We start from the raw sequence: 27,548 nt of genomic DNA on the forward strand, positions 1-27,548 counted from the left end.
TTTACTAGAATTTAAATTTAATATATATGTGTGTACACTCACAGAAAAAGAGAGGCTGTTGTACCACATACAGTTACTTTTTTATTTGGTGCTGAATGACTTATGAAATGAAATAACTTTCCAGTAAGTTGCAGTTCTTGAATAAGGCCAGTGTAGCACTGTGCTGCCTGGACTGTGTTCCTGCCTTGTGCATGCCCAACAGTTTCTCCACTCTTGCTTCAGTGGGAAAGTATTCTGTATCCTTGATAAGTCTCTTTAAAGATAGCAATGACTAATAAGGTTAATTATTGAGGTCAAAGTATTGGGGCTTATCTGTAGGGATTTTGCAGGACCTGAGCCTACCTTAGTACAATCCTTTGCAGCTTAATTCTTGAGATCTGAGTCTACAGCATCTCTCTGTTTGCAGTTCTGGCTGCAAGAAAAGCTCCAGGTTATACAGACTTTAGAGCCTGGCCCTGAGCTAAAGACTATTCATATATTTGAGAAAAGATGATGTGTGTGTGTGTCAAAGGTAAAATTAACTCAGAGTAAAAATTATTGGCAAAATGAATGAGCAGAAAGCAAACGTTTCCCAGTTCAATGTAAAAAGTAATGACGTTCCAGCCTAGTAATGCAAATGCCAAATTTTATTTTGAAGTACGTCTTGCTGAAGAGTAAAAATTCTTTTGCTAGTTTAAAGGAAAAGCTGGAAGGGAGCATTATGTGAGCTAATACTTAAATCATGGTTAAGGCAGAGCCTTGAGGCTCTGTTTTAGCTCATGTAAATAATGCCACTTTTGACATGCCTTTGTCTGTACTGTGTTCAGAACTGGAGATATTGTGCTGCACAGTTTTTTTATTATCCCACAGCAGGTAACACCTAGTATTTTTCTCACATGCCAGTTATAATTTTACTCATCTTCTGAAAAATCCTCCAAGCAGGCAAATGTTGGCCTGTGTTAATAAAAGCAGATTGTGGCAGTAAAAGTGAAGTCACTTTGTGTAGCCTGGGAACTCTGGCATGCTGACACTGCTCCAGGTGTTGGGAACTAACATTTTTAGCTCTAGAAACCTCAGCCTCTGCTGCAATTCTTATTGCTCATCCTGGGAGCTCTTCTCTGGCCTTCAGCATTTACCCATCAGTTCCAAATTTTCAGAGAGTGGAGATGTTATTCGTCAATTGTACATCAATTACAGCAGAGAAAACACTGAGTATCTCCTCAATTGAAGTCCATGTTGATGATTAGAAGCAAATAAAAGGCAATCAAAGTACATTCAGAGCATCCACAGCACCTCATCCAGCTCATCTACTTGTTCTGTACACTGGGATTGTCTGTTCACTCATGATACTTTCACCCGTGCAACAATACCTGGTTAACTTTGATGGTGTTGTAAACTTGGGAGGATTATGACTGGATTTCCAGTCCTCCATCCTTATCGAAGCTGCAGAATATTTTTTATTGGATGTAAAAGTAAAACCAAGTGTGTGTTTAAAATTCCAGAGGGATTTTGTTGATAAATCCACTACAGGTATAGTAACTAATTTGAACTTGGGAATGAAGAAAATGCAAGTGGTAACAGAACCCTGTAGTGGAATTTGTATTAATTTTCAGTTACTTTTAAAACTAAATGTAAGTCTTAAGGAAAGAACTTTTTATAACAGTTTTGAATGGATTTGCTAATGGCTTCAGATCTATGAAAATGGATGAAGGGGAAGTGGTTTTATGCCATGTTTTAGCACAAGAGATTTTGTTGGAGGGAGTTAATTGGTAATTAGAGCAAATCTGGGGAAATTTTAGGTTCTGCTTTTAGCTTTGCAATTGCTTCAGGTTTGTCTCCACTCTGAGTGTAACCTTTGTATGTCTTGTAAATGAGCAGGATGAATGCTGAGGGCTGAGTGCACTTAACATGCTAAAATAGCATTTTAAAGGGTTTTGTTAGTATTTAGTTATAGTGGACCTTCCCTTTCTAAGCATAGCCCAGCTCTTTGTGTTTTAAGAAAAAAAGAACACTTAGACCAGCTCCCATGAATAAGAAGCTAATTCAGAGCAAAAAATTGTTGAATTATACATGAGTAGCTGTTGAAGCTGTAGTGTAATGACTGCACTCTGGTTTTAGATGTGTAATTCTTTTTTAAGTGGCTTGAAGAGTGATGAAGCTGTGATCAGAACAATGTGCTGAGAGAAATATCAGGTTTAATGAGGTTACACTGGCATAGGAAAAGGAATGTAGCTAACTGCTCATGTCAGTGCACTTTGTAATTCTGTGATGGGTAGCATGGCATTCAGCAATTTTTTTCTAAATCTGTGATTATTACTGGTATTTCTTAATGGCAGTATGCAGTGTGCACTGTGCCTATTTTTAAAAAGAACCATAATTTTTGTGGGACAGAGCCTGGAACTGCAGTAAATCGATGACATTTTGTAGTAGCTTAGCTCATTAAACTGGTATTTCTGAGAGCTTCAGTCTCAAAGTTTATTGCTTGGCAAAATATTAAAAAAAAAAACCCAAACCAGATGTAACATAGTAAACTAGTAAAATAGTTCTTTCAAATGGAGAGAGTGGATCAAATTCTGGTTTGATTTGTGGCAGGCTGGGGTGATTCAGGATAGCAGTGAACCAGTGTAGAGCATCACTAAGTGGTTCCAATAAAAAATCGTGCAAATTAGTGGAAATACAGCAGGAACCTATGAAAAGTCTGCACCCTACAAAATATCACAAAGCCAGAGCATCTTTAGCTATCAAATGTCTTGATGATTCTTTAAAAAAGGAGATTCATGAAAGTATTACAGGTACACTGTGGTGCCATTACTTCGGGTGGGGTTTTCCCCCTAAGATAGGGGAAAGGTTTACAAAGAAGTTAATAAATACACAGGATAAAATGCATTTTTTGGCTGTGTGCAGTGAATGGGGCAAATCAGGAAGATAAAATGGAACGTTTAAAAAAAAAAACCAGAAAAGCACGAGAAGCCGGGAGTTAATACAAAGTGAAATTTGATATGAAAATTCAGGAATCATTCTGTGAAAAGTTATTGGTGGTTGGTTGGGTTTGGTTTTTCTTCCCAAAACTCCTGCACTTACACTATGTAAGTACATTCTAGGAAAGCCCTACTCTCAACAACATAAATGAAGATTTCTATTTCAGTGGAAATTTCAGTGAAATGAGGAACCTGGATGTGTTTAAAATATCAAAATAAACCATAATTTCGCCGAAATTTTCCCCTCCTGCTGTACTTGAAATGTAAGTGGTCTAATTGGGTATTCCCTGCTGATTTTCTGGGAGCCAGGAAGCTGCTGTGACACACAGAGCTGTTCCTGCCAGGGTGGCTATTCCATGTTTTGGTTTGCTTGGCTTCTTCCGTGTTTCTCCTCTCTCTTTCACGCCTGTCTGAGTGTTTTGATTTGTGCATCCTGTCCCATTTTCCTATGTACCAAGCAGCTACATGAACGCTGGCTGGCTCAGAAAGCAGCAGCAGTTGTTGGGTAAGAAGCATCATTTCTCACTGTAGCACTTCCTTTCTGATTTGGGGAGGGAAGTTCGTGTAAAGCAGATTTATCTCAGCTTCCCTGGGCACTAAATAAAAAGGGTAGGGGGAACAGCAAGTGAATTTGCACCAAGAAAAGTCCTCTTATTTCTAGATCTGACAAACCTTTCAGGCTGTGCTTTGGCAACACATGGACTTGATTGTGAAGAACTAATTTTGACCTCCTAAGGATAAAGATTGATGATAAGATAAAGATTTCCTGTTTACTGTTGTAGATGTCATCAAAGTGAATATAGAGCTTAGTGCTCAAGTACTTGCTTTTAGTGTCTTGATCTGGTGCTAGCAATAGTCCAGTGGAGGTTTGGACTAAATCACCTCTAGATGTCCTTTAAAAAATAAAATTCTATTTGCTCCCTTTGCCTCTAAAAAAATCCCTTTGTGATTTTTGCAGTTGCTTGAACCCCTATCAGTGGATGCACAGCCCCTATGAGAGCAGGAATATGATGAGAAATGGCTTAGAAAATGTTGATGGCAGGGTTTGCTTTAAGCCAGGATCTCTAAAGGTTGGGAAGTGCCTTGGGTGTTATCCACTGGATGTGCCTCCTTTGTCAGAGCAGTACCTGAGCTCAGGAAATGCTCAGTGCTCTCCTGCCTCACCTTGGGCAGCTCTCATCTGCAAAAGCCTTCACCACATTCTTACTGTGGTGAGCAGTGTGCCCAGCTTCAGGCATCAAACTTGTGCCTTAAAATGACTGCAAGAACTTCCCTGTCCTGCAGCTCCTCATTTGTAAAGCAGGGGCAGAATTGCTTATTTTCTATGCTATGTTCCTTTCCTGATACATAATCGTGTTTGCCATTCAGTAGTTTAGATTAGCAGCTTTTAACAGATTGGTGTTGCCTATTTATAAATATTGTCTAGGTTTTTAGGTGTTAAGAGAATACAGGCATTGATGAATAGTGGTTTGCAGGACATAAATGCCAGAAATTCTCATTTACTGATGCTTTTCTTTTTTCCCCAGTATTGCTTTGTTTTTATTTCTGGTACCTCTGGTTTTCATCTGAGACATGGTCATGTCAAAGTGTACCAAAAGGCCTTTTCTGTAGGGACTGAGGGTTGTTCCAATCTTCTTCTTTCCTCTCTGCCCTCCCTCACATTTTCCTCTCAAAAATTCTCCCTTTTTCTTAGCAGGTATTCAAGGCTGTCTTTGTCAGACTTTTTCTCTACCTGATTTTTGGGAAGCACTGTAAAAAATGCTGAACCTAGCAATAAAAACTTTTTTTGGCACAACTCTCTCAGCTTCTTTGCCACTTTTTGACCATGTCCTTAAGCACAGAGACTATAGATGAGTGGTTTGTTTTATTACATGGAGAACCAATCTTCTGGGAAGTGGATGAAAAGGAGTCAGTGAGGCAAAGAGGAGGAGAGATCCACCTTGAGTATCATGATTGCACAAGCTTGGAAGTGTTTTCAGGTGTGTTCAGGTGTTTGGTAGGTGGTGGCAAAGCTGCCTTTTGAACCATGGCTTACAAAAATGCACTTATACCTCGTGATAGAGGAAATTGTGTATGTATGCCTGCATTTAATCCCATTTTACACATGCACGTGTAGCTACAAAGATTATGCACACACACACAAGTATTAAATAGTTAATGTAGTTAATGCTGTATTTGCCATGAACCACCTGCAGTGTTCTGATGCAGCAGAGATCCTTTTTTTTTCCTTTTTTAATCCTCTCTGCCTTGCTCCATATTTCATTCCCTTAAATGTGCTCACCAGTGGAACCACTCCTAGCACTTAATAACACACTCTACCAGTGATGCACTCTTCAGAATACTGAAATTGATTTTTCTTCTCTAAAACTGTGACCTGCCAGTGCAGCCTTTGTCCTGACTCCTAATAATACACGATGTTCCTGACAGCATGGGATGTGAGTGCAGATGTTCTGCAGGCATCTGAAAAAAGCAGCCTCAGTGCAATCTCCAGTGCTGTCGAAGGCATTTCATTTGCTGCAGATCAATGTCTGCTTTGAAGAGGAATAATTAAGGTGTTTTGTTCCTTCTCAAAAGCGTTCTCAAAATTAGGTTTGTATCATCCAGTGCTTAATAAGGGGCTAGATATGATATGCATGAGGCATTTTGTTAAACTCATGGGTGCTTAACACTTTTGAAATTCAGAGTGTTAAGGTAAGAACCTATCTTTAGGCAGCCACTTCAATAATAATGGTTAATATTGTAAAGCTGTTAAAAATACCACAGAGGATCTGAGCAGCTACCTGTCTGTTCTAGAGCACCTTTGCAGTGGTGCTTCTCATAGATAAATTAGAAAAATGCAGTTTTTTTCACTGCTGTATTATACCTGGAGATGATACTGTTCATTCTATATCACACAGAGCTGCTTCTGAAATTGTCATTCTAGCAAGGTCACAGAGACATTTCCATGGAGTTTATCTAGTCCTTCAAGGTTGGATGGACAGATTATTTATTTGCTCTTAGTCGTTGTTGTTGTTGTTGTTGTTAGCTTTGCTGCAAGTAAATCAGAATTTGCAGGCTTGGTGCAGAAATTGCCAGGGTCTGTGTAATGCAGATGAATCAATAATCCCTTCTGGTCTTGCACCCTGTGACTTTAACACCTCTGTGCTGTCACACTGCATCTCGTTGGGTGCTGTTCCTGGGGATATGAACCACTCTTTTTTCCACTTATGCTTCATATTGCAGTGGCAGTGACAGCAGATATTGCAAAGTACAGTTAAGTGTGCTAAATGCATAATCCAGCTGTCTTTTAATGCGAGTTGACAGCTGCTGGCAAAGCAGCATGAAATGGCATTTCTTGGAGACTTCTGCTACAGATCACAGTCCAAAAAATCCCAATCCTTGCAGCTCCTTCTCACAGGGTTTATTCAGCTCTATTTGGTGTGAGAAGCACCATATTCCTTTGCTGAATTAGCTCTTTGTAGTGCTTGCTAACTCTCCACAATGTTGCTTGCTTATTAACAAAAAATTCACAACAGCAGCAGTATACAGCTTATGTATTTATTGAAAATATTGGCATTTTTATAGATGCAGAAGTGCATTTTTATATAGCTGATTTAGTAACATATTCCAGCTCTGTGTCTTAACTAAGAGCTGAAGTACATTTGCAGTCTGAAGTTTTACCTCTCTGCCCTGAAGAAACAAAAAAATGAAGTTGGCTTGTGGTAAGAGCACCCCCCACCCTTTATTTTCTTTTTCTCTCTTCTGAGGTGATTTACAGCCATAAGGAGGTAAATAGTTTCTTTCAGGAGCCAGAGGGTCACAGAGGCTGGGAGGTGCCTCTGGGCACTGTCTGGTCCCTCATCCCTGCTCACAGCAGGTTGGGATGTGCCTGGGTGGGATTTAAGCATCTCAGGAGGATGGAGGTTCCAGGGAATATGTAATATCTCTGATATATTAACTGTATGGTGATTTTCCTAACTCAGAAGGTGTATTTAGGCTTGTTAATGTGCTGCTCCTCTGTTGGATACACTACCAGATCTACTTGTGAATTTTCCAGGTTTTTGAAGCTTTAAAGTATTTCATGTATTTCAAAGTATTTAAAGTATTTCAGCAGTGGTGTTTATATGGGGATATGGCATAACCTGGGACTCAGGTTCATCTGTTTCTGGATCACCTGTGTGCCCTTATGAAAGTTTTATCTTTTTTCTTGGTCAGTTCTCTCCAGTGTGTTTCTTTTCTGCTTGGTTTTCAGTGTTTCTGGTGCAGGGGGCAGGTGTGCTTTGGGCTGAGGAGGGCACCAGTGAAATCCTGATCCTGTGCTGGAGATTCTTTAGTGCAGTATGTGGAAAGTAAAATGTTTGCCTTGGAGGCTACCTTAGTCTTGTTTAATTCTAGAAATATTATTGAATGTGAATATCCAGTCTGTGATTCTTAGAAAAACTGCTGCTTTTGTGAGTGAGCAATTTTCTTTCCTGTAACTTCTTGACATAAAGACAACTGAAGCTTTTGCTGCTGTCTGACAGGGATTGATGGCCCAGCTGCTTTTCAAGATGATGTTCAGAAGATAGGAAGTCAAGTGCAGATTCTCACTGTTGGACAGTCTAGCCATGATGAAGATGATGGTGAGAAAGTGGCTACTGGTCAACAGCAGCAAAGCAAGCAAGATCTTAAAACAGCAATGCAGAAGAAAGGTAAGTAGCTAAAGCTTCCTTCATGTTCTCACTGCTTGCCTGATGGACATTGACTCAATTTCCTATTGTCACTCTCAGCCCTAGCCTAAGCACAGTTTGTCAGTTCTGTGTGTCTTCTCCTCAGAGCCTGTTAGGCTCTCTTCTGTTACCTAAAAAAATCCCAAACGTCAAACCTAAAAAAAAAATATAAAACAATGAAGTTCTCCCTTGTCCCAAGGAGCAAGAGCTCTGCAGGCTCTCGGGGATGTGACTTCCCCATCTGCAGGGCAGTGCCATTATTAAGGGACCAGGCAGATGCCAATGCTTGCATCCATCTGTTCACGTTTTTCTAACTCTGGGAATCACTTACTTGATGGTCAAAAACCAGCATGAAACAGCAACCTTCAAACTGGAATATTCATTTTAGTGGTGCAGTCAGTCACACATTGTTCACGTTTCCATAGTGTCTGTTCAGGGTTGCAGAGGTGAAGGGTACACCACATTCTGCAGCATTTCCCACACAGAGTCCTCAAATGTTCTGGAATTTATTTTTCTTTGTCCAGAGGCATGCATGCTTTGGGAGATAGATTGTGTATGTACACATTCATGCATCTGTCTCTTCCTTCCTGCACTGTTGTTATCTCCTCACAGACACTAACTGTAGGAAGGAAAAAAGAAATATCCTCAAACCCTCACAAAGCGTTTTCTGAAGACATTTGCTTTGGAGTTGTTCTTCTTCAGTGTACAGCTTTTGAAGCAAAGATTGCCCAAGCCAAGAGTGCTCTGATGCTTTAAGAATAAACCCTTTGTGTATAAAGAGCAAAATCTAAGTGCAAACTTGACTCGTGTAGAATGGACTATTCATAACCTAAATGCTGCCTCTTGTCCACAGAGCAGTTCTCACTAAGATTTTCATTTTTTCTGGGACGTTACCCTGCAGATGTGAGCAGCTCCAACTGAAATGGGCAGATTTTCTCCAAGTTCCCGATTTCCTGGGCATTGGAGTTGCAGGGGTGTTGGGCATGACTAACAAGTTCTGATCTGTGTGGTGATTGTGTTGCCTTAGACCATGGCTCAGAATATTTAATCATCAGGCACACTACTAAACTAAAGCTGATTGACTTAAAAAAGTACCCACAGACTTTGCAAATTAGGTCACAGCACTCAGATTTTTACTCCGGGGGACACTTCTGGTTTTGATGGTTTTTTGCCAGGTTATCATATATCTTTATTCTCTCCAAATTCGTGTTTAGTTTTAATAGAAGCAGAGAGTGGAAATTTTTTGTTTTGTGTTGCTGCTGTATATTCTCAAATATATGATATGACTTTTTTACCAAGTCTGAGTATATTCCTGCTCAGAACAGACACTGCTAAGAATGAACCACTAATGTGTTTCAAGTTGAGGCGAGGGAGATACATTTATTTAAATGGGAATACTGAGATTTATTCATTTTTATTAACAGCAGAGCTATGCTGGGTGAGACACAAAGACAGATATTAAGACAATGCCAGCAGCATCTCTGTAAATTATTTTTACTATGTGTATATGCTTTGCTGCTTGATACCAGCAGAGGATGCTTGTTTCGAGAAAGTTTTGAGTATTCCAGCATTCAAGTGATACTTTATGCAGGGATAAAGCTCTTCATGTGGATTCCCATTGCCACTTCACTGCTTGTGGCATGTCCTTACTGGCATGTCACCTGGAAAGTGTTTGGAGTTGCTGTCTCCCACCAGCCCTTCTCTTGCATGGAATGGGAGCAGAAGTACACAAAGATAAGGCACTGCAGAAGGGACCTGGTGGCCCTTTTCTGTGACAAGCTGAACAGGAGCCAGCAGTGCCCTGGCAGCCAGGAGGGACATCCCTGTCCTGGGGACATCAGGCAAGGGAGGGATTGTCCTGCTCTGCTCTGCACTGGGACAGCTTCCCCTTGAATACTGGGAGCAGGTTTGGGTGCCACAGAATAGAAAAGTCACTGAACTGTTCGAGAGTGTCCAAAGGAGGATGGTGAAGGGTCTGAAGGGGAAGCTGTTTGAGGAGTGGCTGAGGGCACAGCCTGGAGAAGAGGACACTGAGGAGAGACCTCACTGTGGTCTCAGCACCCTCATGAAGGGAAGAGGAGGTGCAGGTACTGATCTCTGCTCTGTGTGAGCAGTGACAGGACACAAGGGAACGCCTGGAGTTGTGTCAGGGGAGGTTTAGTTGGATAATGGGAAAAGGTTCTTCACCCAGAGGGTGTTGGGGCACTGGAACAGCTCCCCAGGGCAGTGCTCCCAGCATCCAGCCCAACAGATTTCAAAAAACCATTTTGACAATTCTCTGGGGCACATGGTGTGACCCTTGGGGTGTCCTGTGCAGGGCCAGGAATTGGACTCCATGATCCTGAAGGGTCCCTTCCAACTCAGCTTATTCTGTGATTCTGTGAAATGCTAATTGGTCTCGTGGAAAAAGCTGAATCCCGTTGGATTTGCATAGCCCTAATTCGTGCCTGTTCTGCTCTTTGCCACTAACCTGGTGGAGAGAAACATATCTCTGCTTCCCCCATGAGTCAAGTTCTGTGACAAGACATGAGGTTATAGGCTACTTAGTGTGAAAAGAATGTACCACTTGCAAGAAAATGCCAAATGCTTGATTTGATTTCTCCATCTGTTGGAAATTGCCATCCTAGAATAATTTTCCTCCTGTAGGAAATATTCATCCTTTTTGATTTCCAAAGTGTTAATCTGTAGAGTTTCTCCCTGGCAAATGAGTCACTAGGACAGAGTCAGACTTCCATAAGTTCTAACACTGAATAACTCACATGCAGTCCTCACACTTACCAGTTTCCAATGTCTCTTTAAAGGGCAAGGAATGAGCAATTGGGCCTTAGTTCTTTGCCACCTGAAATTTTGAGATTTAGAGAAGGGATCAGTTTCATTTCTGGATTCTAGGACGGGAGCTCACTGAAGCATTTTTCCCTGCGGGTCGTGAGCTTTTTTCAAAAGCTGGCACAGAATTTTCACCACTTTGTATTGGTATTGGTGTAATATTTTTGCATTTGCATTGGTGGTGAAATAGTGAGCCCAGGTGTGGAAATAAAGCACTTCTGTCAGTGGCTATGAATTATGGCTGTATTGTGCAGCTGGCAGCTGAGGAGATGGACTGTCTCTGTTACCCATGCATAGAGCCCAGAACACGATTGTCCTTATTAAAAAATAATGCTTGTGATTAATGAATGTGTGATTAATAATGAATGAATTCTACAGGCTTTGAAAATATCTTTTGACCTGTGAGCTCGGACCTCCCTTGCATAACCAGGTGCTATTGAAAGGTTTTGCTGTCGTGCTCTGTGGTGTTTGTCAGCACTGGGGGAGCTGAAGGAGTGCATAAAATGAGAGCTTTTATGGGGCAGCTGACTGCAATGCAAGCATTGCTTGTGCTCCTGCTTTACTTTTACACCCTCACTCCTACTACTCTAGTGGTGTTTCACTATCCAGTGTGCATCTGGATATTCTAAAGGGATATGCACTGAGGTCATTGGAAGCAGCAATAAAAGCAAAAAGTATTTTAATGCCTTGTTTTGCTGTCTTTTTCTTCATCTGTTCCCAAAATTTGAACTGAAGAAAGCCATTACTGAGTCTGTATCTGCTGTTTATATTTCTGTACATCAATTTGGTTTAGTCTCTGCTTATTACAGACCAAGTTTGTATTCCAGAAGACTAAACTACAATAAAATCTTTATGCATATCCCTAGAGCTCCCAGAAAAACACTTTAGAGAGCCTGGTTTCATCTTTTGATGATGAGGACACAGTAGGCACAGGGACTGAAGAAGAATTTAGGCCATCTGAATATGAACCTGAATACTTCTATCAATGTTACTGACTCGATATTGTCTAGAATCTGTGTGTATCACTTATGCCAATCAGGTTGGAGGGTTTTTATTTTGTTAGAATTCAAAAGTATTTTGAACTCCAAACCCCACCACGCAGTGCACATCATGCACAGAAGCATTGGTGGCACAACTGCTCAGTGTGCATGGTGTTTGCTGAAGCTTCAGCTCTGATCCAGGGCTTTTCCACTTTATTCAAGGTGCTGAAAGTGAACATCACAGCAGGTATAAGCAGGTAGAAGGTGAATTTGCTTGTGCAGTGCAGAAATTGTGAATTCAAGCAGCAGCATTGTGGCCCCATCCCATAAGCCTTTAGCCCTGTGTGGAGTCCTCTTGCCAGGTTACACTTGTTCACCCAATTAAGGGTTTGCAGAATCAAACCCTTGGATTTTTTCCTTTCCCAGATCCCCATGCAAATACATCCTGGTCCTCTTCCACCTCCCAATCCAGTCTTGTCGCCCTGGATCATGTTCCTGGTGAGTACAGAAGGAAAAAGTTAATTATGCCCATGCTGCTTGGCTCTGGAAATCTGCATTTCATTTATCCTTCTACACTGGACTTACTCATAATGGGAATTCTGGACCAAGTGATTTTTTTTTTTTTTAAGATATAATATAGCCTGTAATATATGGAATTTAGAGAGCTTGAACTTGGATATGGGGTGGCTTCATCTGCATGATACTCTTTGAAAAACAAGGCCTGGCAAATGTCCCACCATTGATGCTTTTTGCTGCTCAGACCTATTTGATGTTCAAAGTTATGTTTCCCTTTGAAATGTCTGAGGTTTTGAATTCCTGTAAAGTCAAATTTTCAAGTGCTGTAGAGCAGTTCTGTTGGCCTGGGCTGATACTATTCTTTACATGAAATAAAGATGCAGAAGAACTTTTCTTTGATGTGAATGTTTCTTCTTGGTCTGAGATGTGCTCTTCAGCAGATCACACAGCTCAAAGTGTGCTGGGAAAGGGTTTGAATTTTAATTGTGAGAGTTTCCAAGTGGCTGTGCTGGGTCATCCTCTGAGCTCCAATTTCAGCTTTATGATTTTTTGTGTTGTGTTTAAAGTACTTGATTGGATGAAGATGATCTGAATTTAGTTCCTAACCTGATATTTGCTCCAGTGTCACTGGGTAACTTGATCCTCAGTGTGGAATGGAAACCATGATGTTTCCTTTCTGTTTTATTTGAGTGTTTAGCTTCTCAGGAGAGCTGACCCATGTGTTCATGCACTGCCTCACACAGGAGCCACTCTCACACATCTCCTCACCCACCTGCGAGCCTAAGGGTGCAGCAGCCTGATAAGTGGTGTTTTACAGCAAGTATGGGCAGCTTTCATCTATCACTTCTTCATATGAGTGCACTGTTTTCTCCTCAGGCATTTCAAGTAGCATGAACTTTGATGAGGAAGAAGATGAGGAGGATGAAGACAGCTCCAGCTCTTCACAGTTAAACAGCAACACCCGGCCTGGTTCTGCCACGAGCAAGAAATCCAATAAGGTAAGGGGAGAGTGCTGAAGAAGGGGAGTGCAGGCTGCTGTGAAATGCATGATTTCAGGGTGCACTCAGGACAGGCCTGGCTTCCCTGTTCTGTTTTTAATATGCACTAGAGGATCTCCAAGGTGATTTACTGTGATAGCTCTCAGGCTTTGCAAGAGCAAGCAGTGAAAATAACGACTCGGAGAAAAGAATGGCAAATATTGTCTGAACTTGAATGGAGAGAAAGGGAAACAGTAAATATTTACCTTTCTACCTCTTGCAGGTGCTCAGAAGGATCTTTTGTTTCCATTGAATTTTTCTGGGCATTTTCCCACCCTGTTCTCTCTGCTACCATCCGAACATAAAATAAGACTGGTTCAAATATTCTTAATCACAAGCTCTTGCTAAAGAAGTTGATGGTGCCCTGCTCTTTTACATACTGCACTGACTTCTCATCTTTGCTACATCTCTCTGGAGCTTCAATTCTTGCTCCTTATCCCATTTCTTCCTTTCATTAAAGCCCCCCTGTCCTTGAGCATGGCCTTTCTGACAGAGGGAGTGTGATGAGATGGGAAGGTGTGAGCCAGGGTTTTCTGTCTGTGCTCTGCTCCACCAGGTGGGTCTGTGCACAGAGCATCAGCAAGACAACACAGCCCTTGGTTTGAATTTTTAAAAGTGCAGCTTCTCTCAAATGCCATTCCTTTGTGCTTATAACCTTGTTGGAAATGGAAGTTAAAAACCCCTGATTTTTTTTTTTTTATTGTTTTAGGAAGCGGCCTCAGCCCCCAGTCCTTCCACAAATGAGCCTCTCATAGATGTGGATGACCTGGAGGAGTTTGCTGTCAGACCTGCCCCACAGGGGGTCACTGTCAAGTGCAGGATCACAAGAGACAAGAAGGGAATGGACCGAGGGATGTACCCTACTTATTACCTCCACTTGGAAAGGGAGCATGGTAAAAAGGTCATCACATAACTTGAATGACATACCAGTTGCATCTGAATATTTAAAAAAAAAAAAAAATTTGAAGGAGTCTTACAAATAAAATGTAATCTTGTATTTCAAATACATTTTTGCTTTCATTAGATCAACCCTACAGTCTTCCCCAAACCAAACAATAATATCAATCTCTTCCAATGCCTTTCTTCATATGTCTAATTTTTGGCCTTAAATAGTCCATGCATGGCACCTTTATGTGACTGTCAGCAGTTGGGGCTCTCTGCATTCTGTGGCCTGCAAAGCATCTACTTTCAATTCAGCTGGAAGAGCCAGAGAGAGTTAGAATGAAACATTTAACAAAATAGACCAGATTAAATTATTTAAACCATAAATAATGGAATGGGTGGTTGAGAAGTCATTTTCCCTTACCAGATTTTTTTTTCCCTGGTTTTGCTAAATCCCAGGAGATCTTCTGTTACTTTGGTAGTGATGCCTGAAGACAGAAAAGTTGCTTATGATTTCCTTATATCAAAGCAGGAAGTGGTGTGTGTGCTAACCCCTTTAGCATTCTAGAATCTGGTTTTTTTTGCATTGCTTAGGTGTTTCTGTTGGCTGGAAGGAAACGAAAGAAGAGTAAAACCTCTAATTACCTCATCTCTATAGACCCAACTGACCTGTCTCGGGGTGGAGAGAGTTTTATTGGAAAACTGAGGTAAACAGTGAGAAGTCTAGGAATTTTCTTTATATGATGTAAAGTTTATTCGATATTGAGAAGCCTGTAATCCACTGTGTCTTCTTAGAGGTTTGGCTACATCATGTGATCATGGTCTTAAAGATCCCCAGTATCCAAGGCATGTTTTCAAAAATGTCTCAAGTACTTAACAGGATCACATTTTATTAAAAGTCAGCAGGACTGAAACTCTGAAGTACTCAAAGGCCAGATTCTCAAGGGTGTACCAGCACAACTTATCTTAATGGGATTTTCAGAAGTGCGTGAGTACATTGTGTCTAGCCTCTATTGATATAAATACTTTGGAATGCACCGTTGAACAGTCTGAAAATCCCTTTGGTTTTGCTTGTTCCTTAAGATCCAAATTAGTTATTTGCAGGTAGTGGAATTATTTCAGAACCACGTGTTCCTTTTCTGGCTGTCCCCACGTCCTACAGCCAGTCTGCTGTTGATCCCTCTGTGGAGATTCTGGGTGTGTGCTCACATCACCTGTGCCTGCATTACATTTCACACTCCTTTCCTTTGCAATAGCAAAGATTTGATCTCACTTATGGCTTTATAAAAGTCACTCCCTATATTCCAACAGAGTTTAGTAGTCAGGTAAGAAAGCAGATGGTTTTGTAGTAAGTGTATTTTAAAAACCAAGCAGACACACAGAATAACCCCACCCGAGTGTTTCCTTACAACTTTCTTGAACTTCCTAGTTTGCAAGATGTTATCAGAAATCTCCAGCATGGTGATAAGGGACTTTTAGTATACACTTCTATACTGTACCTTTACATTTTTGTGATTTTGGCCTTTAGTCCAGGATTTGCCATGTAGCTGGGATTAGAAATAACAACTCTCTGTTCTCAATATTTGCCTTTCCTCTGGGGTCGCCAGTGCAGTAAAGGAGAGATGTCTTGGGCAGCATTGCTGACAAATGGTGATCGGATTTTCCTTTTTTTTTTTTTTTTTTTTTGGTAGATCAAATCTTATGGGAACTAAGTTTACAGTTTATGACAATGGAGTGAATCCAATGAAAACAACATCCAGCCTGGAGGCGAGCACCCTGCGTCAGGAGCTAGCTGCTATTTGTTATGTAAGTACTGCTCACAGGCACGGCGTGCAGGAAGGGCAGCTCAGTTTCTGAAACAGCACACTGAATTTCCTTCTCACTTAGGATTATGTAAAACCAGCATTCAGACTTGGATGGAGCCAGGCAGCTGATCTCCCCTAGAGAAACCGGGAGGCTCAGTGTGAAGTAGAGGTGAAAAAAGTCGTGCACTGATCAGGGCTGCCCAGTTCTCACCTTTGGTGAGAAGAAGGTGTTGGGGCTCCTACCTAACCCTCTGAAAGGGTGGGATCCCAGCCTGCAGGCATCACCTGAAGGAGCCTCCTGGACTGGGAAGAGTTGTGCACATGGCATTTCTGCTCTAAGGTGTGATTGTTTGTGATGGCATTTTGGTGGAGGCTTCTGATCCAAACCATTGGTAGCTGACAGCTGGGTCTGCAGCAGCTGAGATTGGGATAAAAACTCTAAAACTCCTTTTTACCAGGAAGAAGCCCCAAGTAAAATCCAAATTTTGATTGAATGAGATAAACTGGGCTCTTACAGGAGAGCAAGTAGCATTTGTCAGGAGCAATGCAGGCAATGAAGATTTGAAACACAGTTGCTGTTGTTTCACCATTGCTGGATGAATAACCTTTTTGGTGAGAGTGCTCTTTCTGTCCAGAAATATTTGGGCTCAAGGAGCCCTTCCAGTGAGAACTGGTACGTACACTGCTACAGAAAGTTGTCTGGTTTCACAAATCAACAACTTCAAGTAAAAATATCCAAGAATGACTTTTCTGAAGAGTTGCTGCCCAGCTCTAATCGAGGATGCCTGGAAATCTGTCGGGGTGAGATCCCCCACACACCCTGTGAATGCACAGACTGTGTTCCCAGAAGGGTCAGCTTTGGGCTGTGGGGAGCAAAGCATCTGGGAAGATTTCCATGAGCAAGGAAGCTGAGAGCCATCCTTGCCATGCAAAGTGCTGGGAGTTTGAGGGAGGGCAGCATCAGCTGCCAGCACATCCTCCTCCTGCTGCTTAGGATGCAGTTTTAATGAAAATAAAGTGTGTGTGTTCACATGTGCTGTTACTCAGGCACATGGTTCATGGTTGGGGACAGACAAGTGAGCAGATACATATCCCTCCCTTCCTGCTGGAGTGGAAATTCTGAGGATTTCCAAAAATTCGGCATGTAGGATTTAAAAAGAGACTCCAGGATTTGACTGAAGTCTCAGTAGAAGCCTAGCAGAATATTAGTGTTTAATAAAGGTATTTTTTACTGGCTTATATTGGATGGCATTCCCTGGAGCCAGGCAACTGATCTGGTACAAACTGGAAATGCAAAAAGAAAACCAAAGCTAATTTAAAAAAAGTTATATATTGAGAAATTTAGCCATTGCTTAAGTCAACAACAAATACTTGAACGATGAACAATACCAAATAAAAAGCTCTTGTGGTCAGCAGAGGTAATTAGAAGTGTGGGTGTTGGAAAGAACCAGACCATGGCCACTGTTTGGAGAATGGGGCTGAGATAAGCTGCTTTTATAAGTCTGTAAATCAGCAGTTTGAAACTGGTACATTTGTATAAGAAAATTACTTGTTCCATTGATATTTTGGTACTAATGGAGAAAGGCAGCAGGCTTGCAGGTGTGCCGTGGCCAGAGGACAAAAGGAAATTGGAATTGTATTTCATTTCAAACTAGCCAGGTTTGCTGGAGTGAGATTATTGTTCCTGGCTGCAGCAGAACTAGAGCAGAGAGTGCCAGGAAGAGCAGAGCTAAAACACCCTTGTCCTAAGGCAGTCTTTTAATTCCTGCCCTGAGATTTCCCCTGCAGCAAAAGCTATAAAAACAATACTTTGAAAGCACCACCCTGCCTCTCACTGTCCCTCGGCTCATCTGAGCAAATACCCGTGTAGGGATCAAGCTGTACCCAACGTGGTGAGCATGACCTGCTTAATCATCTCAGCAGGTCTGATTTACATTGGCAGAAAACTGGGGATGCATGTGTGGGCTAAATGTGTGGTGGGAGCTCTCTTTGTGGAGCTCACCTTTAGGATGTGTTTCAAGCAGCAGGAACGGAGCTGGGCAAGCTCAGAGTTTCCTCGGGTGCTGCTGTTGGCCACTTGTACTCGCCCAGCAGATTAATAAACCTGCAGCAGCACCTAATGGCTGATGGCAGAATCGTTGGCAGAATTGATCCAGGAGCAGTGAGCTGCAGCTGTGCCACTGGTACCAGGATTTTCCGTGCTGGATTCCAGACTGTCTCACAGTTTGTGTGAGACTCCAGCTCAGCTGATGCTCAGGTTTCAGTGCTGTAACAAGACTTCGTGTTCCTCCTCAGACCTCAGGCTCCTGCACTGTGCCCCCACAGTGTTGTGGGTTCTGTGATCTGGAATTCCTTGGAGTGGTAGTTTCTACACAAAAGATTAAGGACAAGGCACAAGCTGTGTGAAACAAGCCCAGGAGAGGAAGTGGCTGCAAGGAAACTGGGAAAACAAAATCATGAATCTCCTGGGAGCTGCTGGGATATTCACCTTGCTGCTTTTATCATGGCAGCTCTTGCCACAAAAGCAACGTGCTTACACAATTATTTGAAAGTGTGTAAGATTCTAAAGGCAGCCCCAGGGAGAGGCTCTGTGTTCTTGCAGCCCAGTTTATTGTGAGGCTGACTGGCAGGGAGTGCAGCAATCCTGGGCTGAGTCCTGTCCAAAAAATCATTGGTGTCCTGATTGAGTCAACAGGGCTCTGCCAGTGAACAACATTTTTGTTCCTGTGTAAACCAAGACTGTCAGTGCCATTGAAGAGGTATGAAATCAGAATTTGGTTTATATTCCCCTAATAATACCCTTTGTAGTCTTAAATTTCCACACACAAAAGAGTGGAGGAGGGAGATAAAAGAGAAGCAGGGAATGAGGCAGGAGGTGAGGTAATTTTAATAATTTTCCTCACATATTCCATGTTTATGTAATTTCAGTTTGGTACTGTGAGTTTAGCAAAAGGCTAGCATTTGCCAGCACAGCATGTGATAATTGGTGATGGTGGTAATGTGCAACTAGTAACCATTCTCTTATCATGAGCCAGAAGTACCAATTTCAGTGTTTCTGAGTAAACCCAAAGAATGTATTCCTGTTTTTTCCCCCTCTGCTTTTTGGGAGGGAAGTGATTCAGCACTATTATTTAATTTTGCCTTCAACAATGTCTTCAACCAGTCAGCATTTAAATTAATTATGCATAGCATAACTGCAGCTTGAGGAGTAAAGCATGTAAGGCATAGCAGAGAAGCCCAAAATTGTCAGTACTTAGTGGAAAATAAGCATAAGCATGAATCTTTTCTTAGAACTTGTCCTCTGCTGTGCTGAGTCTCTCCTACTTATAAAATCTGCTGGCAGTCATATCAGTTTTCGTCTTGCCATGATGCAGAACCAACTGAACTGATAACATGTTTTACTCTGCCAAAGGAGGGGACATAAATGATTCAGAAAAGAGGCAGAATCTTCCCATTAATGTGCAGAGTTAGGAAGATATATAAATATGCCTGGATTGCTTCAGGAGCATGCAGTAAAATAATCCAGTAGAATTTCTCTTGCATGCATGCAAATCTTTAATGAGTTGTGGAAAACCTCCAGATGGTTTGCTGGAACAGGCAGAGTTATTTCAAAGGTCTGATGATGGCAAAGCTGCAGGTATTTTAGGTGGTTGTTTTCAGATGTTTCCAGTGGGTTGAGATGCGTGGATTTTTTGTTTGAAAGAGTAAAGGTGTTTCAATAAGTTTTGTGTTCCATAAAATCAGAACATTTTAATTAAAAATATAAAAACAGAGACAGCTGAATAAATCACTTTTAAATGTCCCAGTGGTAAAGCCACACCAGCTGGAGCCTAAGGGTTCCTGGCATCCTATGTGGGAACAATGGGAATGTTCTTCCTGACATTCCTTAGTGCATCTCCAAAGCCCTTCATTTCAGTTTGGCAGATGGGGAAAAAATACACGTGACTGAAAAAAAAGACTATCACAAAACATGAGGAGATGGAGTTCAAGGTGTCACTGTTTCATTTACTGGCTTAATGCTAAAATCAGGTTTTACTGGAAAATATTGCTCTTTACTTTTTCTGGTTCAAAAGCAGAAATTACTTACTGAAATATTTGGCCCCGGTTGCTTCTGTGGTAGAAAAAAAGGTGTCAGATGAAAATAAGGCTTAGGTTTAGATTTTAATGGTTGTGTTTTGAGAGGACAGTGCAATTCTGGAGTGCTCTTGTGAAAAAGTGGTCAGGAGTGCATCAGATCATGTTTAGTGGAAAAACTTGTATTTTCCATGGATTTATTTTGCTGCCTGTATGATTTCTTTATTTTCCCAGTCTTCACAGCTAGAAAATTTGCCTTCATGCTAATGTGTTTGTTTTTTTACCATGGTCATCTCTAAGCAAACTTTGAAATCCACAGCACTGCTACCAGATGCTCTGACTAGCATTTTGTTTGCTTTTCTGCTGACTCTGGAATAAATAGAGCTGGTCCCATATATTTAATTTTGTCTCACATCAAAATGTGTCACTGCATTTTATGACTTTTAAATTGCAACTACTTTATTTTGGGATCTAGCAGTAGCCAAGCAATCTGGTTAATTCATATCCTTTTTTAACAAAGGGATTTTTTTTAAAAAAAATTATATTAAGGTTGCTGGCAGCCAGTGTTAGGAGTGTTTTTGGAAACCTCTCTATTTCCATTTTTCCTGTTGTCAGAGCTTCTAAGACAAAGCTAGAATGTTTGGCAGTGCCAGTGAAGGTGGGAGTTTCAAGATGTTTTTTTGAGTTGACTAACAGATAAGTTCCCTGGGCTGCCACCATGTCTCTCTGCTGAAGAAATCAACTTTAAAAATAAAGAACGTGATGAAATCTTTTCTAAACATTTTTAGGAAACAAACGTCCTGGGGTTTAAAGGACCTCGTAAAATGAGTGTGATCATACCAGGAATGAATATGGATCATGAAAGAGTTTCCATCAGACCACGAAATGTAAGTCATAGCAGCAGCCAGCACTAAAAGTTACTTGAATTCTTTTTCAGGTGGAGTTGGGATTTTTTATTTGCATTTCTAAAGTTCTAGAAGTTAATAAAATAGCATTCAAACAATTACAGAACAATGGAATGTGTGACTACTACTGTGACTCACAGAAGCACTACAAATAAAGTATTTTGATAACAAAAGCTGCAACTAACATTTATTAAAATGTGGAAAGGACTCAAATGCACATTTGCATTTAGATCCTCAGAGTTCTCAGTTTCATTCATTGCAGCTGTTTTGAGGGTTAAGGTAAGAGTTTAGTCTTTGGGCCAGGGTGAATGATTTTTTTCTTGCCAGTTAATGTATTTTTTTGTCACATGAGTGTGTTAAACTGAAGCGTGTGTCTGTGCTGTGTGCAGGAACACGAGACGCTTCTTGCAAGGTGGCAGAACAAAAATACAGAGAGTGTCATTGAGCTGCACAACAAAACACCAGTCTGGAACGATGACACCCAGTCCTACGTTCTGAATTTCCATGGTCGAGTCACACAGGCCTCGGTGAAGAACTTCCAAATTATCCATGATAACGATCGTAAGTAGAGCTCAGCGAGTGAGGTGTGGGAGCATGCACAGCCTGGAGGGGATTCTGCCCTCACAGTTGTCACCTGAGCAGGTTTAGTTGAGACCTGCATCATCCAGCATTCTGTACAGAAACCATCTTCTGTCTGTTCTTGCAAAAAGTGCTTTTTATATGCGTCTTTTTTTTTTTTTTTTTTTTTTTTTTGACACTAACGAGTCTTGCAACCCTTTATCACTCAAGCTGTCCTCGCTTCTCGCCCTGCTATCAGCACGCCCACTGGCATGAATAAGTGCTGTGAAGTTTGATGAGTGAGCATGTTGGGTTGGTATTTCATTGCTCTGAGACAGAGGGTAGTAGTGCTGGCTGCACACTTCCTGAAACAACAGCAGTGATGCTTTTTGCCTTTTCTGGCCTTTCTTGCAGCTGACTACATCGTGATGCAGTTTGGCCGTGTGGCTGAGGACGTGTTCACCATGGACTACAACTACCCCATGTGTGCACTACAAGCCTTTTCCATTGCCCTTTCCAGTTTTGACAGCAAGCTGGCTTGTGAGTAAAGGGGCGTGGGTGAGCATCCTCTCGAAGGAAGCAGTTTGCCATATGATTCCCAATTCCTGCTGGTGTCGCTTATGGTCCATGCTAAAAAGGTCAGGGAAAAATGCAGTTGTGGAGGACCACTCTGTTGCTGAAGAGAAAGTAAAAGGAATCTTCTAAAAATGCAGGACATTCAGGAAATTATATTTCCCTCTTTTTTTTTTTTTTTTTTCCCCTGTGTCATATTTTTCTGGAAGTGACATCGAGTTTTTTTGTAAATAGGAGTTGTCTCTCATGTCCCTGGTTGTGTTATGGGTGTGTGCCATGATGTACTGACCCGTGGCTCCAGTAGCACCATGACAGTGGTGTCTTTTTTTTTTAAAATCCAGAAAGGGCGTGAGCACTCCAAAAGTTTCTTTTTACATTTAAGAATCATTCCGAGGCTGCAATCGTACCTCAAGGTTGCATTCCTGCATCAACTAATCAAAGCTTCACATCATCCAGCAAAAGAGAAAGATGAGGAAAAAAGATGCACTTTTTTTTTTCTTTTTTTTTTTTTTTTTGATTGTGCAAGGATCTCGTGTAGTATAAAGCCGAGTCTGAAGGTTGAAAACCTCTACTGGACTGAACTTGATGCATTGCTATTGTACATGTAGTAGGGCATGATGAATTTTAATTGCAGTAGGAGGAAATGGAGAAGTGGAAAGCACAAAATAATGTTGCACAAGTCACTTGAATTCTAAGCTGTCATTATGTTTTAACATCTACATGCTTTTTAATTTGTTTCAAATGGAAGTGTATTTGCAGTACAGAAAAGGAAAAGGAAAACATCTAGATGCCAAGAAAGCATAACTTATGTTGAATTTGGCATTTTGTGGGCTGGGAATTTATATCCTTGTATTGCTGTGGTAATTCAAACACATATTTTGTATGAAGTGATATAAACAATTGGATAAAGGCACTCTGCAGAGAATCTTCTTATTTTGAACAGGCTGTGTAAAGCTGAGGAAGGTAAATGGAAATATTTTATTAAATTTGTCTGGCCTTTTGAGCTTTTACAATTTGTTGATCGCATTTTTTGAACTTTGAGCAACAACCACTTTTCATATTTATTTCCCATTGTAAGAATGCTTGAAATCGATTGAAACTGTGTATGTTGTTCTCTGATGTAAACGTGCCAGCTACTGAGCTAAATCCTTCTAGGCAAATCTAGTGTATGCTGCATACAAATGAGACACTGGCAGGACACAGAATACCTTAAAATAGTGCAGATTTTGCATTTCCTTTTTTCTGATCTATCCGGAATATACAAACAAACAGCATTTCGAAACAAAACACAAGCAAAGAACAAGCCATTGTTATCTTCTCTCCTGAACGTTTCAAAAGCCAGGAGCTGCAACTCGAAAGCACATTGTAAAACATCTTTAAAAATAATGGTCTTGCTGCCATTGTTCTGAGCAATGTTGTCCAGAGTGGCACACAGAGGAATAGAATTTATATGTTCACCAGGAGGATGTGGAAATGTGAGTGAAGCAGTATCTGTGTTTTATACTGTGTGTATTCAGGCCCCCCTTTTTATTCCTTATAAACTCTTGCACTGCACAACCAGAGATTATGTAAAAATGAGATCAAATCTGATTGTCTCATAGTTGAAAGGCCCTTTTTGGGTGTAGGGGACAGGCCATAAAGCTCTCCTTAAGGTTGTGCCATTTGGACTGTATAATTTCAATTAACAAAAGAAATATGCTCTCTTCACCTTTGCCTTCAGCTTTCCTTCCCAGTACACAGACAAAGGAATTGCAGATAAGAGACGAAAATAAATAATTACCAGCATTTTTTCTAATCTTTTAAACAGTCTATGGGAAGAAAGTCTGCAGGCTTTAAACAATGTTTTGTTGATAGACTCAGCATGCCAAATATTTCTTCAATTAACAGGAAGCTCTGTCTTTTTTTTTATTCCCCCTCATCTTTTTGCAAGGAGCCTTTCCATGCAATGGTATAAAAAAAATGGAAAGACACCTTTTGTTTGGGAGAAAGGAGCATCAGTTCCCTCCGTGAATGATTGAAGTGCTGAGTCGTGAGCTGCAGGGGATACTTTGGCTTTGCACACGGGTGCTTTGTTTTTCTCTGTAGCTGGTGGTTTCCCACAATTTCACATCCCCATCTGTCATCTCACTTTGGATTTAACAGAGAAAAGCCCCCAGAACTTGGCTTATGTCATGTCAGCTCCAGTGACCACCAGAATTTTTTTGTTTGGACTACTGCAAAACCAGTCAGGAATTCCCAGTGCTGGTATTGAGGAGTGATGTGGATTTCAAGAGCTCTGCAGCGTGGGAATGGCTGAATCTGCATGGCTTGGATTCTGTGCCTTGCCAGTCACACACACACTCTCACTTTAGAGCTGAGAAGTGGCACCTGACACAGTTTTCTGTCCATGCACAGCACTGTGTCAAAGGAGCCCAGTGTCTCCTGGTGCAGACACACAATCTGCTGGCTTTAGTGGTCAGTTGGTTTAGGAAGGGTTATTTTTAACCCGGATCATAACAATGGTCTGACTCACATCGTGACCCCCCCCAGGGGATTGGCATGAAAGGAAACTCATGTGCAGTGAACTCCTGCACCAGGGTGAGAATGAGGGGCTGGGGAAAGGCTGCAACTTCAGCTTCTTGGGACAGTTTTGCTGCCAGCACATTGTGTAACTTCACTCTCACTGCATGTTCTTCCCAGCCAGGTATTTTTTTTATTTTTTTTTTTTTTAACCTGTAACCGTGCCAGGAGGAAAGTGGTGACTCAAATTCCCATCATCTTAACAGGATCGTACAGGGCCACCAGCCAACGAGCTGCTGAGGGGAAAAACTCCCCACAAAAAATTGAGGTCACTAGAGGGGGATGTTAACCTGAGCCTAAGAATGAGGAACTCTCATTAAATCTGGTTCAGTTAGAATACGATTTGTTCCTAATGCCTTTTGCCAAAATCCTGATTTCTCAGAATTGTTGAGCAAGGTGCTGGGTTTGATTCACTTGGCCTTCACCATCTGCTCTGGAAGCAGTTTCAAAGATTAATTTCGAATCGATATGATTTCCGATGGATCGATTTTCCTGGATATTTTCTGGTGAAGGTCACATGGAAGGTGACACCACAAGCTTTCCATCCCATCTCTAAACTTTGTCCTCCTAACTTGGAAAAGCCAAACCAGCTTCTATCTTAACACAGAGTCATACCTGAAATTACATTTTGCTCACGACGTTACGTTTTCTTCCCCATCAGTAATAAAATCTTGGTGCTAGTAAGTGTTTTCAGAGGCACATGCACATTGAAGTAACCGAGGAGTGGTTAGCACTCCTTTTAGTCACTTCTGCTGGGCCTGCATTCAATGTGCAGCAGGGCATAACCTTGTTTACTCAGTGGGACAAAGAATAAAATAGCCCCGAGCTGTGTATTTCCTTCACACAGTCTTAGTGAATGCTTGGATACAGTAGATTTAATGTTATTTAAAATCCCAATATTGACGATTCTTTGCATCTGCTGTTGATTTTGACAGAGTTGTAAACAAATTCCTTGCCTGAATTGCTTATGGGCAAATGCTGCATGCTTTAATGAGAGTTCTTAATCTAACTTGTCACTCTGTTTACATCAAACAGTTTCTTCCTGGCCCTTTATCTAATTTTCTTCATCTGTGATGTTCTGTTCCTTCTCATTCTCTTTACAATTCCTTTATCTGCTCTTCAAGGATGTGCAGCTCAAAAGTGTTTGACAATATTGCTCAGTGATCTTTCCACAGATGAATAATGCCTTTGGTGCACATTCAGTGATGCTCCTACAATAGAAGCCTTATCAGAGGGGTGAATTTGGCCCTTTGGCTCTTCAGTAGAGCAAATTAACACATTAAAAGGTAGCAGATAAAAAAGCTTGCCTAAAATATAATCAGAATTTTTCTCAGTAAACATTTCAGTTTTCAAACCATTGGTTGCAAATCAGTGAGCAGAGCTGTCCACAAGCCTGGAGGCAGGCTGTTAGATTCCCTTTGTAGTGCTGCCTTATTTTTCCCTTTTTTTTTTTAAATAAAAAAAGGTTGGAAGTGATTTTGTGAGCTGAATTGTGTTGGTGGCCTAAAACAGTTTATTTTTTAGAAGCTAGGCATCACTCTGTTCCTTTTGTAGGATAATATATATGGCACATAAAACAGTAATGTCAGAGGCTCTTGTTATACATTCTGCTGTTAAGAAATCAGTGAGAATGGTTTTGTAATAATTACTGGGCAAATCTCTTGCTATTCAAGTTGCCTTACAATAGTGCTGGAATTCCCAGCTGGCTGTCCTCATGAGGTCCTAGCACTGAAGGAGCTGGAGTGAGAAGGGCTCTGTAATAAAATCTGGTGGCTGCACAATTGAAAAATATCATTGTGGAGTCAAATGACACCACAGAGTTTTATCAGTCATGGGGAGCCAGTGCCATCAATTCAAACTTTCTGAGGTTTTGCTCCCTTGTGGTGAACAAAGGAGGGGCTTTAAAGAAGCAGAGACACCAGTGAGCTCTCTAACAATATTGGGCATTAGACTTCTTTTTCTGCTATTAAAATCTTACCCCTGCCTGGGTGATACCTATTAAAAAAAAATCAGAAAATCAATCCAGTCCTTACTATGGAAAATCATTCTCAGTTCTGGTACCATAGCTTTTTACAAATTTTATTATTAATTGATTTGTAATTTCACATAAGGATAAAACAAGGATAGGTAAAGAAGAGTTTTTGTCGTGAAGGGATGATGAGTCTTGACCAATATCAGATTATTGTGTCTTTGTTTGTTGTAGCAGGACAAGACAAGGGGTTGCCTGGTGTTCTGGGCAGAGAAAGTTTCTCCTAATGTATTGCAGGTGTCAGAGGGAAGATTTTGGGGTTGATCTGGTGGCATTCTAACTATTTGCCCAGTTCTATCCTATTGCTCTCCTAAAATGTCACTTGTGGGATTTTTTCCTGCTTTTACAGAAGCCTGTGCTCACCAATCAGATATCTTTGCTTGGCAATTAAGGACAGCACAGCAATCACCTTTGTTAGAATTTTGGGCTGATGACTCAGATTTCTCAAAAGGCCTCGTTTTGATGACTAGAATAAGGTAGTTTTATACATATAAATCTTGCAGTAGAGTTAATCTAACTGTAGATGCAGGCTTCTCTTGTATGTGCTACTTAATGAAATCAGGTTCCTGTTGTTCCTCATGTACAAAAAACACCTTCCAGGGTTCTGCTCTGTAAGTGTTTGAAATTAATTATGTAGATATTCTTCAGTTCTTTTTGTTGCTCGCCAAGGAACTAAGAAAAGAATTTGCACAACTATCTCAATGCTTTGGTGTTTTGCTATGAACTATAGCTCAGTAGCTGATACTCACAAATGCCTGTATATTGGATGAAAATGCATTAAAACTTATTTTGTATGTTGTATTTTATTTAACTGCCTATACATTTTCAATTCCCCTTTTTCAGTAAGGGTTTGTTTATCTACACCTTCACTGAGAAGACTTGAATTAAGTGGCTTTCCTGAAACTCTTTAATGGAACCAGTACTCTGCTTTTCTGAATGGCTCTAGGAAGAGGACACTGTTCAGAAAAATTATGCATAGATTTTTGAGGAAAAAACCTTCCCTATTCACATCATAATTGGATTATACAATAACACTGGAAGCTTATCATGGTTTTATTTAGGTCTGCAATGGCAGTTTGAAAATCACTCTGACAAAAGCTTGTTAAGCACATGAACTGTAACAAAGTCTTACTTGAGAGTCAGAACCTCAAGTACCTTG

The 27,548-nt window shown here is 41.0% G+C and overlaps 1 protein-coding gene across 6 annotated transcripts in view; it reads left to right on the forward strand.

Annotated features, from left to right (window-relative positions):
• Positions 1-27,195, forward strand: part of TUB (TUB bipartite transcription factor) — a 135,522-nt gene extending 108,327 nt beyond the window's left edge. For 4 of the 6 annotated variants that reach the window (XM_088175678.1, XM_088175679.1, XM_088175681.1 and 1 more), the window contains exons 5-13: positions 7,460-7,627; positions 11,878-11,949; positions 12,844-12,965; positions 13,714-13,905; positions 14,481-14,593; positions 15,578-15,692; positions 20,554-20,652; positions 21,060-21,231; positions 21,643-27,195. In XM_088175678.1, coding sequence (XP_088031804.1) covers positions 7,460-7,627; positions 11,878-11,949; positions 12,844-12,965; positions 13,714-13,905; positions 14,481-14,593; positions 15,578-15,692; positions 20,554-20,652; positions 21,060-21,231; positions 21,643-21,776 — 1,187 coding nt within the window. In that variant the 3' untranslated portion in view covers positions 21,777-27,195. The remainder of the gene's footprint in view (positions 1-7,459; positions 7,628-11,877; positions 11,950-12,843; positions 12,966-13,713; positions 13,906-14,480; positions 14,594-15,577; positions 15,693-20,553; positions 20,653-21,059; positions 21,232-21,642) is intronic. The other 2 variants (XM_088175682.1, XM_088175683.1) reach the window with 1 other exon arrangement.
• The last annotated feature ends 353 nt before the right edge of the window (positions 27,196-27,548 follow it).

The sequence above is a fragment of the Sturnus vulgaris genome, chromosome 18, assembly GCF_052056855.1.
Source record: "Sturnus vulgaris isolate bStuVul1 chromosome 18, bStuVul1.hap1, whole genome shotgun sequence".
Lineage (NCBI taxonomy): Eukaryota > Metazoa > Chordata > Aves > Passeriformes > Sturnidae > Sturnus > Sturnus vulgaris.